Source organism: Ipomoea nil, unplaced genomic scaffold, assembly GCF_001879475.1.
Source record: "Ipomoea nil cultivar Tokyo-kokei standard unplaced genomic scaffold, Asagao_1.1 scaffold2921, whole genome shotgun sequence".
Classification (NCBI taxonomy): Eukaryota; Viridiplantae; Streptophyta; class Magnoliopsida; order Solanales; family Convolvulaceae; genus Ipomoea; species Ipomoea nil.
This window is the reverse complement of record NW_017619349.1, coordinates 2660607-2680642: the sequence shown is the minus strand read 5'-3', so window position 1 is coordinate 2680642 and position 20036 is coordinate 2660607. Positions and strand designations below refer to the sequence as shown.

At 33.6% G+C, this 20036-nt stretch overlaps 2 protein-coding genes across 2 annotated transcripts; both read right to left on the bottom strand.

Annotated features, from left to right (window-relative positions):
- Positions 1-7505: 7505 nt before the first annotated feature.
- Positions 7506-9290, bottom strand: LOC109160861 (polygalacturonase-like). Its single transcript, XM_019309106.1, has 4 exons — positions 9114-9290; positions 8623-8934; positions 8009-8524; positions 7506-7924 (listed from the first exon to the last, which is right to left on the bottom strand). The coding sequence occupies exons 1-4, from the start codon at positions 9222-9224 to the stop codon at positions 7700-7702; spliced, it is 1164 nt and encodes a 387-aa protein (XP_019164651.1). The 5' UTR covers positions 9225-9290; the 3' UTR covers positions 7506-7699.
- A 2557-nt stretch (positions 9291-11847) lies between these two features.
- On the bottom strand, positions 11848-12982 carry LOC109160815 (transcription factor bHLH30-like). Its single transcript, XM_019309061.1, has 2 exons — positions 12897-12982; positions 11848-12549 (listed from the first exon to the last, which is right to left on the bottom strand). Exons 1-2 carry the CDS (start codon positions 12980-12982, stop codon positions 12087-12089), a joined length of 549 nt encoding a protein of 182 aa, XP_019164606.1. The 3' UTR covers positions 11848-12086.
- Positions 12983-20036: the final 7054 nt, after the last annotated feature.

Here is a 20036-nt window from a genome sequence, read left to right as displayed (position 1 = left end):
TACAACATGGACAATAATGTCCACAATAAGTATAATATTTATAACACTCCCCCTTGGACATTATTTGACCACGATCTTGTCTCGTCAAAAACTTGATAGGAAAACCCTGTGGGAAAAACCTAAACAAGAAAAGAGTACAAGGTATATGGATAGCATACATTCATGCCTCATTAAAAACTTCACTAGGAAAACCACGTGGGAAAAAACCTAGTTGAAGAAAAGAGTACATGATATATGTAAAAACATATATTGTATTGGTCGCCTCATTAAAAACCTTAACTTAAGAAAACCCTGTGGGAAAAACTTAGTTAAGGAAAAAAGAGTACAACCATAAGCCTTCAGGGCGCAAAACTCATAAATCTTCAGGATTTTGGGGTTTGTCCATTTAAACAATTATTTTGTAACTTTTCCCCATTGTCATTACTATATCATACTCATGCCTCGTTAAAAACCACACTAGAAAACCCAATGGGAGAAAACTAGTGAGGAAAAGAGTACATGATATTTATGTATTTATGTGTTGCAAATAGTGCGCAACTGTTAGTCTTTTATGACTTAATCTTCAGGATTTTACATTCAATCTTCCGGATTGATTCGAATAAATGTACTCCCCGTCTCCCCCTGAAGATAACAATCTTCAAGTTCTACATATATTTTAAAATTTCAAAGAGATGAATTGGACAAATCTTCTGGATTGTCACTAGAGTAGTGTACAATAATCTTATGGCTCTTCTAGAGCTCATATAACATTTGTGCAACACAAGTGTTATTCTCCTCATTTTGAACATTTAGGGAAATTCATTGTATAACCAGTTTTGGACTTGACATTGCGGGGATCAAACAAAACAGCCAGTACCCAAGTAGCTTATTAAAACCGTATCATGGTTTCTTACATAAATGTCATGTCTTTGTATCTCGAAGATACCAGAGAATATGTTAATCATTATTCAAGTATTTCATTTGTACGCGGGAGCACTAGATTTTGCTAGCAATTTCATCGCAAATATGTTGCGATTATGGAACTTCTGGTTCTATAATGGTGCTCCAACGATAATGAAGTAAGGGACTTCGAGTCCAAAAAGGTTCCTTATCTGCTTCAAGAGATTATTAGGCAACTTTTAGTTTGATAAAAACATGACACTTATATGCATATAGACATGTGAAAAAGCAATTTTAGATGTAAGCTGACTGGTGTATATATAAAAAAAAAATCTTCAAAGAAAAACTCGATCTTCAAGTCGAGATAATACTTATAGCTTTCACAAACTTTTTATTTCAAAAGTCTCAGTCTTTAAACATGAACTGACATTATTGAGTTCTTTATATATTTTATTGATGTTTACACCATCAATCTTGACTGAGATAATAAGTTCATTATCAACCCTTTATCGAGCACACAATGGTACATATTATTCCTTCAATGAGGATATTAACTCCATTCGCAACCCTTTAAAGAGTAAATAATGACACATAATATAATAATACTTAAAAATCCTCATTTCGAGAATTATGAATCCATCAAGGATTTCTCAAGATAAATTTAACTGCATATCTGAATTTATTATTCTGTCAATTGTATTATGTAGCGGAACTTAATGTCATTTACCGTGGGAGAGTATATTTGATGAAAATCAATTAAGGGTCTCTGCGTGAACCCATAGGCTACAAACTCGCTTCATCACCTCATTATTCTTATTTCTCTTTCATGCACACACCCATTTGTAACCTTCAGGGTTAACGCTCAAATGGTGTATTGTTATAAAGAGAATTTATTCATTTTAGAGAGTCAAGCTATGCCTTAATTGCTCCTTTATATATTAACTAGTCATGGCACTTCTGGTGCCTAACTCTGGATCCAGATTATATAACGAGCAATTTGTAATGGCAATTGTGTTGTCGACAACTATAACCTTTTTGTAAAACTCCCATATTTGTAAAAGTAATGGCAATTTCTAAAACAACCAGATTCTAAACATTTCCCAAAGATATTTTGATCTGATCATTCCGCACCCCTAGTATTACGTTTGTTTGGTGCACCTATAAGTCTTACCAGGGTTTTTCGTCATCTGGACGAACGTCTGCAGGACATAATTATTCAAGCTATTTCAAGAGTGACAATATTTCTTTACTAGATCTAGTATTATGATCCATATCTCTTTCACCGATAGATCTCCTACACTTCTAGTGTCAAGGAGTATCAATAGATATGTTTGGTCCAAGGATATAGGACCTAGTCACTTCTTTTATAATCATTATGATCAATAGATGTATTTGACAGATTATTTGCTAAAATCGCAAATAGATTATCTTTTGAACTTCCAGTTCAATCTAACTAGTACATGGATTTAAATAATGAAGATGTTTTTATTCTTATGAAATTTCTTGGCATTCCAAAAAGCTACGGAGTAGTATATTATCTCCCCCTAATGCCGAGAAACAATCTTCATTAGGAATGCAGTCAACGTACCCAATTATATGTATTGATCCCCTATCATGGGCTTTCAGTATTTAATCAATAGACGGGGGTTTCTTTGATAGCCCTTTTAGAGGTACGTTGTGGTGGTGATATAAAATAGACTGCGCAAATAAAATAACGCAGATAGGGAAATGTTACTTCTGAAACCACGTACTAGGTGAAAAAAGGGGGTATAGCAATCCTTGAGGGATTGATTTGTGATATGCATTGAGTTAGACTTGGGTAAAAAGAACTTGACTCATAGTAACGTCATAGCAATCCTTCGGGGATTGATGGGATAGGTGGACCATTATTTGTCATGAATTTATTGTCAAGGTCCATCCTAAAGGGTGACTTAGAGAATTAAAGTCCTTAATCTACCTTCTAGGCAAATAAAAAAATGAGGGCTATAAATTTAAATATCATATGCTCAAAACTCATGTCAAAAAGTTTCTATAGCAGAAACTAGCACTGTAAACATGTCATAGCCTTTAACTATTATCACATGCAAGCTAAGGTTTAGCAACGACAGGTGCAACCTAACCATATTGAGAATTCATGCTATTTTCCCACTTATAAGTTGGGTGATAAATCTCAATAGCTATGACCTATAGCAAAATAATTAATTGCCAACAAGAAATAACAAAAGCTCTTATATGAGCCTAATCAAGAGATTATATGCTAAAAGTTGTCAATTAAAGAGAAGCATGCAATAGCATGTGATATAATTGTCCCTTATGTCTTGGACACCAAACTCTCAATTGAGTCATGCACATTCATTAAATAAAGAATAGCATGTTTGGTACATGCCTATTTTTTTTTTTTTTTGAAAGTGTTACTGGTCCTATTACATTGCAGTATCTGTTCATATACTTTCTCAACCTGCTGAAACACAAAGAACCAATAACGCCTCCACTAAGGCTCGAACTCATAATCTTCCAAATGGAAGTCCAACCCGGGTACCATTAGACCACATAGTCCTGGTAAGAGATATTGTTTATTAATTCATAAATTAGAAAAATGAGAGAAGTACCGTTCGCCGAAGAATAATGAGCACATGTTTGCTGTCGGGCCCATTCATTCCATTTTTGGGGCGTCAAAAACAGCACTTTTCCAAGCAATCTCTCATTTTATCTCATAGTTTCATACAAGCATGAAAACATCACAAAATAGCAAGATATACAAGCTGAAAACGGCAAAAATTTTCAGAATTGTGACCTGGATTTCAGAATTTTCTTGGGGGAAAAAGGTAACACATTTTGGCACAAAATTTTACATATATGTAGTTCATCAAGTATAGAACGTACACGAAAATTTTCATGCCAATCCAAGGTGTAAAAGTATTTTTCCCGAGATTTTTTCCAACATTGCTCCAGGCAGAAAAATAATTGTCAGCACACTGCCAAAACTTTACAATTTTTCTAGAATAACCAAAGCATATTTTTAACAAAATATTTTTATAGACATCAAATACCATGAGTCTAGGTTCTCCAGAAAAAATTCCATGCCAAAAGGAGTTCAAGAAGTATTTTTCACGAATTTAATTTTCAAACCGCGCCGGTCAGAATTTTCAGGCAGTGATTATGTGTAAAAAAAACACAACTTGTTTGCTTCAGGCAAACCAACATGATGTGAGTCAATTTTGACTTTCGGAGAGTATCATAGCATTAGAAATAGAAGTTGCAAACTTCATTCATAAGTCATTAGTCACTTTAAATATCAATTCACATCCAGGGTCTTCCAGACCTTATTAAAAATAGCCCAATGACCAAACACTTAGCATAATTTTGTCATATACTATTACTAGAGTACAATACGACCATTGACAATGAGACCCGCATACACGAAATAACATACACCAAATATCCTTTAGGGATTGACTTAGGGTCTATAGATCCTTTTAGATCAAATATCTATAATCGAGTGCTTGGGCCAAGATAACGGGTGATAGATAAAATTAGTGCTCTTGATTTACCTTCTGGGCAAAACTATATTGAAAAAATGCACTATTATTTTGTTCAGATACTCAAATTTGAGATATTCAAGATGCAAAACTCATGCCATATAATTTTATGATAAAGACTAGTACCATCAATAAGCATGAATTTGGACAAATAATCATCGACTTCCAAATCAGAATTAAATCAATTTGACATTAGTCACATAACTTGTCATAGTGCTATTATCATATAACTAGCGCTATGAATTCGCCTTCTGGGCAAAGCTATGTTTAAAATTCATGTTGTAACCACTTGTTGATCATGACAATCATACAAGGATTATCGTATAATAAGTATATAAAACAGTGGCTTTAATTTTCCATCTGGGCAAAGCTCCCATTAAGATTTATAAATCTTAATATATATGGCCTATAGCAAATAATTGACAGCTTGGCAACATGAGTAAAGCTGAGCAATTTATCATGCAAAAAAAAAAAAAAATAGCCAACAACATAGGGATGTGATACTACTAGAACTAGGCAGCAACAACCATAATATCATTGATCAATAATTGGGTTCACTTAAACATAAACAAGTAATAAGTGTTTATGTAAAAATACCTTCAAGAACCCAGTCTATGCTGCTTTGCCGTAGCACCTAGTGTGACACAGAGATCAGTGACAGTATGAATAATATCTTATTCCTGTCATTTGATTGTGCAACTCCTGCCTCTAGTCCAGCATGACATGTGTTCAGATTTTGAAGGCTAGATCAACATTAGTGATAAATTGCCAATCTGATGAAAACTCCAGGTTAGTAATGATGTTGCAATAGCAGGGAAGAATTGGAAGTGCCTTCGCTTCTTATTGGAAATATGTTGCTTTTCCAAAAATTCTCTATATATGTTAAATACACCATTTTCAAATTTGTATGCAGAACACACAAAACAATATAATTCTTGCTTATATATAGCAACATCACTAATTTCTTTCTCCAATAAAAAATGTGCACAGCTTATCACCAAAGATCATATCAGTGATCAAAAATTAACAAGCTTGTCATCGTTTCCATTTGGTAGTATGAGCAAGGAGGTTCAAAGGAATAATTTTTAAGATAAGTAATTTTGCCCGTTAACTTGCATCATACGATCAATCACTGTACTATATGAAAGTATAAATATATTTCTTAGAAAATAAGAATACTTAGCTTTGAGATTAATCACAAGGCCAGTTGATGATTCCTTGGTTGTTCCGCCTTCGGGGCCTTTCAAGAAAATCATTGCAGCCAAGAAAACTTTCCAACAACAAGCTGCAGCTGGAAAATAATTCGCACCACACGTTGCTGCCACAAAAAAAAAAAAAAAATTAATTTGAAGCTGCCATGCCAATCGGGAAGTAATTTCCACCGCCCAGATCGCTGCTGTCCAAGAACTATGCCGAAAGAAAGTTTGATTCTGCCGGATCGATTAATTTTGCTGACGAACAAGAGTTTGCAACAGCTGACCGGAATGAAGAAATCGCCACCGCCGGAAAATCGAAGCAGCTACCTTGAATTAAAATTGTTGTAGACCAAGGAAATTGCCCAAATTGGAACTGCTTTTGAACCCAATTGAGAACAACACTACCCATGCGATTAAGCGCGATTGAAAACGTAGCCCTCGATTTGGGTGCAGTCACCGTCGCTGATCGCTTGTCGCGTTGGAGTTGAGGTCGAAGGGCTTGAGAAGTGATGGCCAGTGGGCAATGTTCCTCTACGTGAGAATGGTAGAGATTTGGTTGATCAATTGGGAAAGTTTGATCTGTTCTCTCCAGTCTGGTTTAAGAGTTAGCGCTTCGAACTGGGCTGATGCCTCCTTAATATGGCACCTTCGGGTTTGGAACCCATTATCCAGTGGTAGATCTTGTAATCGATCACTGACGAAGCTTGGAATACTGAGGCCGTCGATCGATCGATTGAGGATGGCGATGATGTTGCTGGACATCAGAGACAGCACCGGACGGCTCCAAGGCTCCATCGCCGCCCTGAAGACAGCGGATCGCCGATGGAGACAAGTTCACGTCAGAATATTACGCACCCGATCCAGCTCTTGTTCCACCGAGTTGGGAGGCGGCTGACCCACTTCCATGATCGCCTCGATGTGACGAAGAAGGTGGACGGAGCCGATCGCCGGTTTGAGGCCCGCCGGCGCCGGAAATTGCGAAGACGTGGCCGAACTTAGTTTTTTTGTTTAGAGCAAAGTGCCGATAACGTGTTAAACTAAATTAGACAAGAAAGAAGAGGGAAGGCAGCTTATTCTTATTCATCCACAGCCATTCTTATGGCAATATATATATATATATATATATATATATATATATATATATATATATATATACAAGGTAAGCATAAATATGTACTAAATAGGAATAAGTACATCAGTTACAACATGGCTGTTACAACATGGACAATAATGTCCACAATAAGTATAATATTTATAACAAATTGTAAAATTTATTAGCTTGATTAATTGTGATATTTATTAGTTTGATTAATATAACTGAGAGATTTATTAGCTTGATCAATTGTGAAATTATGAATACAAAATTGCACATATTTTAAAAACTTATGTGAATTGTAAAATTGCATAGATTTTGATAAGAAATTATTAAATAAATTTAATAATTTTAAAAATTATACACAATGTAGTTTTTTGATAAAATCAACCTCGTATAGTAAATTTAAAAATTAAAAAGGTCGTTTATTTTTTTAAAATATAATTAAACATATCATACAAAATCGATGTTGAAAAAAAATCAACATTGTATAGTCAAAAAATCAACGTTAAAAATGTTATTTGTAGTAGTGTTAAAATCATCAACGTTAAAATTCTTTTTTTTAACTAAAACTATTTTTTAGTGGCAAATAAATTCTATCAAAATTGAAGTGAACTATATTATTTTCATTTCTAGTTATTATCTTATTTACATATTTCTACTGTATTGACCTTTTCTCGTATGCAAGAGAACTGGGGTAGTGAGGTTTATTATTTTCAAGTTACAAAAAAAATGAATTAATTAAGAATTTTGACATCTAATGATAGGAATATAATATGGTTGCAGCTGATTTGCAAGGGATAGAAAGTATTTTTCATAAAAATATTACGAGTAATTAAAAAAAAAACTTCAACATCATATCCAGCTCAAAACCAAGCATGGGCAGCATATTGGATGGCCTATGCCACAAGCTACACATACTTGTTTATTTCTATCCAACCGTCTATGATTACATTTTCATGAAAAAAGAAAAAAAGGGTCAAAAACTCTCATCATTTGCAAGTCACTGGGGGGGTCTGCTTTCCGGTTAACTTAGGTTTCGCATTTGAACAAACAGTTTTTGCAGCTCCTCCTTTGAAGGTCAAATTAATATCACCAAATTTAACATCTTCACATGGCACCCCACTACTGCATGCAATGATCACTGCTTCCTCGGTTGCAGAAGTACCCTTTATGTTCGTATAACTTACATTGCTGATCTTTACTAGTGATGGTTTCTACAAATAAAAATAAAACAAGCTAAGTTTTAATAAAATCATCCATCATCAAGATAAGTCATAAAAAAAAAATGTGTTACATACCTCTTTTGAGCATTGGTTATTCGGGCAGTATTCTTGATCAATCACAATTGGATTTTTGACGTCTTCCATTTCTATTTTATGATAATGTATATCGGTTACGACTCCAGGATGAGAATTAGGCCATGTTTTAATTCTGAGGCCGTTATCTGTACCAATAAATTTGGAGTCTTTTACGGTGACACCCTTCACAGGCTCTTCACCAGGGGTCTTGCCAAGGCTTCCCACACTGATGCCGTGTCCTGGCCCACATGTCACACCATCGATGTTCAGGTTTTCTAACCCATCACCAATTGATATGCAATCGTCTCCCGTTCCTATAACAGAATCTTTAATCGTAACATCACATATTTTTGCAATATGAATTCCATCTGTATTGTGACTATCCGCTGGCGCTTTAATAGTGATTTTCTGAAACGTTAAGTTCTTGCCACCAAAAACATTGACGTGGAACAATTTACTGTTTAGAGAAGTTATGTCTCGGATGATCGAATTTTTTAAGAAATTGAGGCTCAAATTCTGGAAAAAAAAAAAAAACATTATTACTTAATAGATCTATCAGTAAAAAGAAATTGTTGTCTTAATTGTTTTATATAAAATAAAAATTTTGGACTTACATTAGGCAACTTATCACTTTTAAAACCTGTGTCTTTTTTTTGGCCATAAATTTGTACATCTCCTTGGCCATCAAGAGTACCATCACCAGAGAGTGTGAAATCATCTACATAATTAATGGTTAGCCATTCCTTTTTGCATTCCATATCATTTGGATTAGGAGGGGCCTTCAAAGTAGCCTTGATTTTAAGCTCAATTGGGGCTTTGCATGGACCCTTAAGTAGAGCTTGTTTCATTTGGAAAGTGCCTTTTGGGATCACAATGATGCTGGGAGTCGTAGCCGCACATGCTTCATCCCAAGCTTTCAACAATTCCTACGCCATTAAAAATTTCTCCATAATCAAATATGATCATATATATGAACCTGGAAGTGTTTATTTTAATTGCTTAAAATTCCAAACAAAGGAGATATGAGCCTTGAAACATGGGTGGTTCTTTCTTTTTCTATTTTCTGTTTTTAACACAATTCTCCAAAGAAAATAATAAAATTTACCGGACTAATATCAGAATCGCCTTCTGCAGTAACTTTGAACTCAGCACTCTCTCCAAGATCTGCTAGCAAGAATAATACAAATGTGAAGGCACAATAAAATATTGTATCCATTTATCTCTTTGTTGGGTAGATTTTTTAGTATTATTGTTTTTCCTTTGGATGATTGAGGTAAAATCTTAATGTTAAGGTATTTATAGTGTTGCTCACTGAACTAATCCCCCCAAAAGTAGTTAAATAATGCTAGCTTCTTATTTTTCCTTAGCTATTATTGTGTGGTTAGTTGAAAATATGTGGGTGATATTTTTTTTTTTTTTTTTTTTTTATGTTTCTGTAATATAAGGGTATTTAGTCATTAATTGTTATTTTCTTATTGCTATTCATAATTATATTCATGTTAATCTTTACTATGCATTGTTTTTATCTACTTGTCATACCACCACTACTACTACTACTACTACTACTACTAATAATAATAATAATAATAATAATAATAATAATAATAATAATAATAATAATAATAATAATCATCATCGCATAGGCATCGATTAATCGACGCCTAGGCGCTAGACGCTGGCCAACCGCCTAGCGTATCACCATAATTGGTTGTCTAAGCGGTTGGCCAAGGCTGCCTAGCTAAGCGCTGACCCCTTAGGCCTCTTAGGCACCGACTAACCGGTCGATTAGCTATTGTTCCATTTTTTTTAAAATGGATTATTTCTCTCAAAATGACATGGTTTTGAGTGAAATAAACTTAAATTGTTCAAACTCTAATGCTTTTTAGGCTAATATTTAATAAGTTAGTATTAACTATTTAAGTATTAAATAATTTATAATTAACAATTCTTAACAAATAAAATATTTTAAACAAATTTTTAAAAAATAAAAAGGCGCCCCCGAACGCCCGATGAGCGCCTATCGTTTTTTCAACCATGGTACGGAGTAATATTTAACTTAATATTATAAAAAAAAATAAATCAAAAATAATCTCACTCAACCTTTTTTAATTGGACTAGACATATCAAATGGGATCTATGAGTATATTAGTTGATAGTAGCTGTCTGCCCTCACATGTTTAGTTCACTGGTTTAGTAAGCAGTATTTGGGAGAAGAGACTAAAATTCGAAACTTGACAGCGACAATGTGAGAATTATGTCTTGTATGCACATGCGTTAGACGATTGTTTTGTCGGACCGGGGTGTGGGGACCATTGGAGTTGGAGTTGGGATGAGGAATATTGCGGCGGTGGACAAAGGAAGAGACGGTGGCGGTGATGGACAGCCTAGGAGCTGAGGATGCCGGAGATGACAAATTAAAATAAGCTGACATACACTGTAACCTTGACGCCACACATGCACAACTAGACAAACGACAAACTACAGTACTAGACTATATAGCATCAACAAATGCTCTGTCGGGCCGGGGTGTAGGGGGCCCTTAGGGTTGGGGTTCAGCCCTTTGGAATAATGCATAGCATCAACAAAAACGTAATCAATCAAACGCCTATATTTCTATGTAAAGGTTTGGGTGTTAAGGTTTCATCAGTCACAAAAAAGATCCTTTTCCCAATTCCCCTCTCTCGCCATTCTCTCAAGTTATCTTGTGTTCAGAGCTGGAAATGTACCAAACAACACCCAAAAATGCACACACAAAATGGAAGTAAACAAACGAAAGATGAGGACTTGCAAATAGTACTACTAGGGGATTGTTTGGTTGTTGGGACTTGGATGGGAGATTGAGGAGAAAATTTATTGAGTGAATTAGTAAAATTTAGGGTACGTTTAGAAAGTATGAAAATGACTTCTGGAAATGTTTTTTTTTTTTTTTTTTTGAAAAATGAGTCATTTTTCAGAAAATATTTTCATTTCAGTGTTTGGTTGCATTTTGAAAAATTTGCTATGTTTAGTTTATTTTCTAGAAAAATGAGTAGAATTGTATGTTTAAACATTTTGGCAGAAAATGACTTCCTCCAAATTTTGGCAGAAGTCATTTTTCGCCAAAATGGCTTCATTTTCCCCTGGCAACGGAAAATATTTTCTGTTGATTGGATTTTCCTGTTGCATCCAAACACTGAAAATTCGAAAAACATTTTCCAGAAGTCATTTTCTGGGTTTCCAAACGGACCCTTATTAGATTTTTTCTTATGCTTATTGAAAATCTAATGGTATCTCAATCAGTTAAAATTGATCAAATCAATCAAAACATGACTTATCAACCATTTGACAAACATTCCTTAATTTAAAAAGTTATTTACCAGACATGTTTTAACTTTTTAATCAAGTCAAATAGTTAAAGTTAGTTAATTATTAAAGTTAGTTAAATATGTCAATAATTGACTGATAAGTGGTTTATTTGCACCAAATTGTATTCTAAGTGATATGATTTGATATTGTTAATCTTGTACTAAAATCAATTATTTGACAATCATGGGATACTAATCATTAAGTCACACACAAATAGGATTTTACACATACAAACATTTTACATAGTAAAACTAGAATTCTAACATTAAAGAAATTGTACCATACTTATATTTAGTAACATATATATTCACTCTTAATTATCTTTAAAAAAACACCATAACAATTTTGTAAAGTACCCACAAGATTATATTACATTCTCATCCCATATAATCTAAATGCAGGGAATTAATTAATTGACCATTGCACCCAATCTCAATATTAGAAAGCCAACCAACTAATCAAGTGGCAAATAAATTTTGTCACATTCCACAATATATAATCATAAATTATAAACCCCACAACCAAGAAATTAAACTTAGCTTGTAATTAATATTCTCTAAATTAAACATTAAACACTCACCACTAACTTGGCTTATAACAATCTCCTTAGTGGTGATGAAATTTCAACTAACCAAACGTCCCGAAAGGTTGAATCCCCAACTGCAAAGGCCCCACTTCCTGGCCCGACAAAACATATGAAATAATGTAAATCACGATCCCTTCATGAATGAGATTATTTGTGGTGTTGTTGAAATATGTTAATATTATTAGTTCTTTGTCTCTTCACACTCCCTGACTGGTCTTCCCCGCCGTTTGATCTCTCCATCACCGCCCTCAGCGCGTCTTCCACGGAGCTTATGGACTGCAACGACTTGTCGTCGCCGTCGGATTCGCCGCCGCCGCAGCGGTCGTCGTCGCGGGTGATGAACAGCACGTTCCTCATGCGGCCGCCGAGGGTGGTGATTTCGGCCCGCAATGCTTTCAATCGGAGACCCTTCAGGCTCTTGATGAGGTCCGGCAAGAGGTCCGATCGGTCGTCGCAGCACAGCGTCGCTCTTATCAATAGTTTATTGTTGCCCACCTCGCCGGAGACGTTGTCGACGGTTAGCTCGTCGGCACCGGCGTCGTCTCGGCGATCACTGACGTCTGTCTCTTCAGCTCCTTCACATGCTGTATCACCTCTGCCAGTAACGAAGCTTTATCCGTCTATACATATAATGCAAGAAACCAAATTTTAATTTTTTTTTTTTGGTAAGAAAAAACCAAATATTAATACAAATTATAATTTCTCGTTAGAAAGATTGAATTTTCAACTTCAAGGGTCCCTACGTCTCAGTCTGATAGTGAAAGGAGATCCAAATATCAATGGACATAAGAAATCTGTCCATTTTAGACATAATTTTCATATTATCGCTGATCAGTTTTGAACTTTAATCTTTTCTCTTAAATACCATGAATAGTGAGCTAAATCTGTGTAGATTTGATCGTGCAACTCTCAATTTATAAGACTGGGGTTTTAGAATTAGTCTCGTCTAAAGTGTACCTAAATCCTAATGTATCAAAAAGGATGTTTTCTTGTTCCTCTCTAACAACATAGAAGACAGCAAAAAACCGGCAAGAGATTTCCATGGAAGCTTTTAAACTGTTTGCTGGTTTCTCTTTATTATGCCAATCTAGCGAGATTAACGCTTTTATTAATCCTTTTTCCCCAGTTGTCCTTTCCTAGATATTATCACCACAAATATATACATTTACACAAATTTCACTTCCCCTATAGGTTCTTTTAGTCATTAAAAATACCAAAACAAATATTAAAAAAACTACATTACCAGCCATTTAGTTCGCAAAAAATATTAAGGAATGAATTGAATTGAAATTTCACAGGGAAAAAATGTTGAAAAGATTGATTCTACAACAAAAAATATCTACTGAAACACATGATCTGACTTGAGTTCAAACTTGTGACCTCCAATTTAGAAAAATTGCAGTAATTTTGTTGTTCGACCACAAAGTCTTTGGTGGCATCTTTTCTAATTAATTTCGATATTATAAGCAAAACTTATTAGAATTATTGTATCTAATAATACATTATGAATTGACTCTTTAGCATTATATTTCCCCAGACTTCACATGATTCTTGTATTAAATAGCCATTAAAAAGGTTTTAAGTATGGTCATGCCTATTGTTGGCTCAGGCTTAGGGCTAAGAAAAAAAAAACATATATACAGACTCAACGTTCAAGTTCTCAACGTAGACCCATGCCTTATTTTTCAAAGTTTGGCCCGGTCTAACCTATTTACATCCCTAGTTATAGTGACTCAAGTTTGAGTTCGAGCTTGAATTTAAAAATTTAGGTTCAAGTTTGCATCATTAACTTTTATTAGACTCGATTTTGGTTTGATTTGTTCAAATTGAGTGTGAGTTTTATTTATAAGGTTTACAAATTGGCTATTAATTGGACAATTATTTGTTCGAATTCTAGCAAGGATAAAATCAGAAAATACAGGTGATACAACTCAATTCTTCAATTAAATTATATAATATAATATTCGATGTTATAATTTATATACGGAGTAATTGTATATTGATCCAAATATTCTTAAAATATTATAACAAATCCATTCCGTGTATCGCACGAGTGAAAATACATGTTTGTAGTAATAACTTATAAATTGGGTTTATTTTATTATATATTTACAATTTTTTCTATTTTACTGTTTTTTAAAATTTTTCCATTAAAGTTGTTTACATAGCTAAATGTAGTAACTTTAGATTATATTTGTTCATAATATTTAAATACTAATTGTTGTTTAGCGACATATATTCTCAACTAAGTACTAATTACGTTTAAATACAATAACTTATATATAATATATTTCTATTATATATTATATTCACTTAAAATTAATAAATTACTTATTTGTAGTGGGCATTGGATGTCGATGACAATTTATCCTTAATTACTAGTTTTTACGCGCATTGCCATATATTTTTTTTAAATAAATACTTTAAAGTATATCAAGACAAGATTATATTGGAATTGTTCATGCATAGATAATTGAATGTTGAATATGTGTATTAAATAGGTAATTCTAAGTTTACAAATGCAATATAATATAGTCAAGATTGATTATAATTGTCAATAAAATAATTGTATAGGTATGGTTGAAACCAAACACGGGACATAAGGGAGAGAAAATAAAAATTAGGGCATAAAATATTAAATCATTACTAATATTGAAGAGCTAACTGATTGCGAAATAAGGACATTACGAGGTAGTTTTCAACTTCAATTTGTTGTGTGATTTGAATACTCATTCTATCAATGTATCCCCCAAGTAGTTAATATGATTGACTAAATTTAATTTATTTTTTATTTATTTATTTTTTAAACTATTATTATTATTATTATTATTAAATATATTTATACCCTTAGGTCATTTTACAAGTTAAAGACATATCGTCTAATTTAAACACAAAGAACCAATAACGCCTCCAACCTTCCAAATGGACGTTAATAAAATGTTGATAATTTTAGTTTCAAATTACAATTATTAATTAGTATCAATTGTGTTAAACTAAATTAGACAAGAAAGAAGAGGGAAGGCAGCTTATTCTTATTCATCCACAGCCATTCTTATGGCAATATATATATATATATATATATATATATATATATATATATATATATATATATACAAGGTAAGCATAAATATGTACTAAATAGGAATAAGTACATCAGTTACAACATGGCTGTTACAACATGGACAATAATGTCCACAATAAGTATAATATTTATAACACTCCCCCTTGGACATTATTTGACCACGATCTTGTCTCGTCAAAAACTTGATAGGAAAACCCTGTGGGAAAAACCTAAACAAGAAAAGAGTACAAGGTATATGGATAGCATACATTCATGCCTCATTAAAAACTTCACTAGGAAAACCACGTGGGAAAAAACCTAGTTGAAGAAAAGAGTACATGATATATGTAAAAACATATATTGTATTGGTCGCCTCATTAAAAACCTTAACTTAAGAAAACCCTGTGGGAAAAACTTAGTTAAGGAAAAAAGAGTACAACCATAAGCCTTCAGGGCGCAAAACTCATAAATCTTCAGGATTTTGGGGTTTGTCCATTTAAACAATTATTTTGTAACTTTTCCTCATTGTCATTACTATATCATACTCATGCCTCGTTAAAAACCACACTAGAAAACCCAATGGGAGAAAACTAGTGAGGAAAAGAGTACATGATATTTATGTATTTATGTGTTGCAAATAGTGCGCAACTGTTAGTCTTTTATGACTTAATCTTCAGGATTTTACATTCAATCTTCCGGATTGATTCGAATAAATGTACTCCCCGTCTCCCCCTGAAGATAACAATCTTCAAGTTCTACATATATTTTAAAATTTCAAAGAGATGAATTGGACAAATCTTCTGGATTGTCACTAGAGTAGTGTACAATAATCTTATGGCTCTTCTAGAGCTCATATAACATTTGTGCAACACAAGTGTTATTCTCCTCATTTTGAACATTTAGGGAAATTCATTGTATAACCAGTTTTGGACTTGACATTGCGGGGATCAAACAAAACAGCCAGTACCCAAGTAGCTTATTAAAACCGTATCATGGTTTCTTACATAAATGTCATGTCTTTGTATCTCGAAGATACCAGAGAATATGTTAATCATTATTCAAGTATTTCATTTGTACGCGGGAGCACTAGATTTTGCTAGCAATTTCATCGCAAATATGTTGCGATTATGGAACTTCTGGTTCTATAATGGTGCTCCAACGATAATGAAGTAAGGGACTTCGAGTCCAAAAAGGTTCCTTATCTGCTTCAAGAGATTATTAGGCAACTTTTAGTTTGATAAAAACATGACACTTATATGCATATAGACATGTGAAAAAGCAATTTTAGATGTAAGCTGACTGGTGTATATATAAAAAAAAAATCTTCAAAGAAAAACTCGATCTTCAAGTCGAGATAATACTTATAGCTTTCACAAACTTTTTATTTCAAAAGTCTCAGTCTTTAAACATGAACTGACATTATTGAGTTCTTTATATATTTTATTGATGTTTACACCATCAATCTTGACTGAGATAATAAGTTCATTATCAACCCTTTATCGAGCACACAATGGTACATATTATTCCTTCAATGAGGATATTAACTCCATTCGCAACCCTTTAAAGAGTAAATAATGACACATAATATAATAATACTTAAAAATCCTCATTTCGAGAATTATGAATCCATCAAGGATTTCTCAAGATAAATTTAACTGCATATCTGAATTTATTATTCTGTCAATTGTATTATGTAGCGGAACTTAATGTCATTTACCGTGGGAGAGTATATTTGATGAAAATCAATTAAGGGTCTCTGCGTGAACCCATAGGCTACAAACTCGCTTCATCACCTCATTATTCTTATTTCTCTTTCATGCACACACCCATTTGTAACCTTCAGGGTTAACGCTCAAATGGTGTATTGTTATAAAGAGAATTTATTCATTTTAGAGAGTCAAGCTATGCCTTAATTGCTCCTTTATATATTAACTAGTCATGGCACTTCTGGTGCCTAACTCTGGATCCAGATTATATAACGAGCAATTTGTAATGGCAATTGTGTTGTCGACAACTATAACCTTTTTGTAAAACTCCCATATTTGTAAAAGTAATGGCAATTTCTAAAACAACCAGATTCTAAACATTTCCCAAAGATATTTTGATCTGATCATTCCGCACCCCTAGTATTACGTTTGTTTGGTGCACCTATAAGTCTTACCAGGGTTTTTCGTCATCTGGACGAACGTCTGCAGGACATAATTATTCAAGCTATTTCAAGAGTGACAATATTTCTTTACTAGATCTAGTATTATGATCCATATCTCTTTCACCGATAGATCTCCTACACTTCTAGTGTCAAGGAGTATCAATAGATATGTTTGGTCCAAGGATATAGGACCTAGTCACTTCTTTTATAATCATTATGATCAATAGATGTATTTGACAGATTATTTGCTAAAATCGCAAATAGATTATCTTTTGAACTTCCAGTTCAATCTAACTAGTACATGGATTTAAATAATGAAGATGTTTTTATTCTTATGAAATTTCTTGGCATTCCAAAAAGCTACGGAGTAGTATATTATCTCCCCCTAATGCCGAGAAACAATCTTCATTAGGAATGCAGTCAACGTACCCAATTATATGTATTGATCCCCTATCATGGGCTTTCAGTATTTAATCAATAGACGGGGGTTTCTTTGATAGCCCTTTTAGAGGTACGTTGTGGTGGTGATATAAAATAGACTGCGCAAATAAAATAACGCAGATAGGGAAATGTTACTTCTGAAACCACGTACTAGGTGAAAAAAGGGGGTATAGCAATCCTTGAGGGATTGATTTGTGATATGCATTGAGTTAGACTTGGGTAAAAAGAACTTGACTCATAGTAACGTCATAGCAATCCTTCGGGGATTGATGGGATAGGTGGACCATTATTTGTCATGAATTTATTGTCAAGGTCCATCCTAAAGGGTGACTTAGAGAATTAAAGTCCTTAATCTACCTTCTAGGCAAATAAAAAAATGAGGGCTATAAATTTAAATATCATATGCTCAAAACTCATGTCAAAAAGTTTCTATAGCAGAAACTAGCACTGTAAACATGTCATAGCCTTTAACTATTATCACATGCAAGCTAAGGTTTAGCAACGACAGGTGCAACCTAACCATATTGAGAATTCATGCTATTTTCCCACTTATAAGTTGGGTGATAAATCTCAATAGCTATGGCCTATAGCAAAATAATTAATTGCCAACAAGAAATAACAAAAGCTCTTATATGAGCCTAATCAAGAGATTATATGCTAAAAGTTGTCAATTAAAGAGAAGCATGCAATAGCATGTGATATAATTGTCCCTTATGTCTTGGACACCAAACTCTCAATTGAGTCATGCACATTCATTAAATAAAGAATAGCATGTTTGGTACATGCCTATTTTTTTTTTTTTTTTTGAAAGTTCTTGGTCCTATTACATTGTAGTATCTGTTCATATACTTTCTCAACCTGCTGAAACACAAAGAACCAATAACGCCTCCACTAAGGCTCGAACTCATAATCTTCCAAATGGAAGTCCAACCCGGGTACCATTAGACCACATAGTCCTGGTAAGAGATATTGTTTATTAATTCATAAATTAGAAAAATGAGAGAAGTACCGTTCGCCGAAGAATAATGAGCACATGTTTGCTGTCGGGCCCATTCATTCCATTTTTGGGGCGTCAAAAACAGCACTTTTCCAAGCAAGCTCTCATTTTATCTCATAGTTTCATACAAGCATGAAAACATCACAAAATAGCAAGATATACAAGCTGAAAACGGCAAAAATTTTCAGAATTGTGACCTGGATTTCAGAATTTTCTTGGGGGAAAAAGGTAACACATTTTGGCACAAAATTTTACATATATGTAGTTCATCAAGTATAGAACGTACACGAAAATTTTCATGCCAATCCAAGGTGTAAAAGTATTTTTCCCGAGATTTTTTCCAACATTGCTCCAGGCAGAAAAATAATTGTCAGCACACTGCCAAAACTTTACAATTTTTCTAGAATAACCAAAGCATATTTTTAACAAAATATTTTTATAGACATCAAATACCATGAGTCTAGGTTCTCCAGAAAAAATTCCATGCCAAAAGGAGTTCAAGAAGTATTTTTCACGAATTTAATTTTCAAACCGCGCCGGTCAGAATTTTCAGGCAGTGATTATGTGTAAAAAAAACACAACTTGTTTGCTTCAGGCAAACCAACATGATGTGAGTCAATTTTGACTTTCGGAGAGTATCATAGCATTAGAAATAGAAGTTGCAAACTTCATTCATAAGTCATTAGTCACTTTAAATATCAATTCACATCCAGGGTCTTCCAGACCTTATTAAAAATAGCCCAATGACCAAACACTTAGCATAATTTTGTCATATACTATTACTAGAGTACAATACGACCATTGACAATGAGACCCGCATACACGAAATAACATACACCAAATATCCTTTAGGGATTGACTTAGGGTCTATAGATCCTTTTAGATCAAATATCTATAATCGAGTGCTTGGGCCAAGATAACGGGTGATAGATAAAATTAGTGCTCTTGATTTACCTTCTGGGCAAAACTATATTGAAAAAATGCACTATTATTTTGTTCAGATACTCAAATTTGAGATATTCAAGATGCAAAACTCATGCCATATAATTTTATGATAAAGACTAGTACCATCAATAAGCATGAATTTGGACAAATAATCATCGACTTCCAAATCAGAATTAAATCAATTTGACATTAGTCACATAACTTGTCATAGTGCTATTATCATATAACTAGCGCTATGAATTCGCCTTCTGGGCAAAGCTATGTTTAAAATTCATGTTGTAACCACTTGTTGATCATGACAATCATACAAGGATTATCGTATAATAAGTATATAAAACAGTGGCTTTAATTTTCCATCTGGGCAAAGCTCCCATTAAGATTTATAAATCTTAATATATATGGCCTATAGCAAATAATTGACAGCTTGGCAACATGAGTAAAGCTGAGCAATTTATCATGCAAAAAAAAAAAAAAATAGCCAACAACATAGGGATGTGATACTAC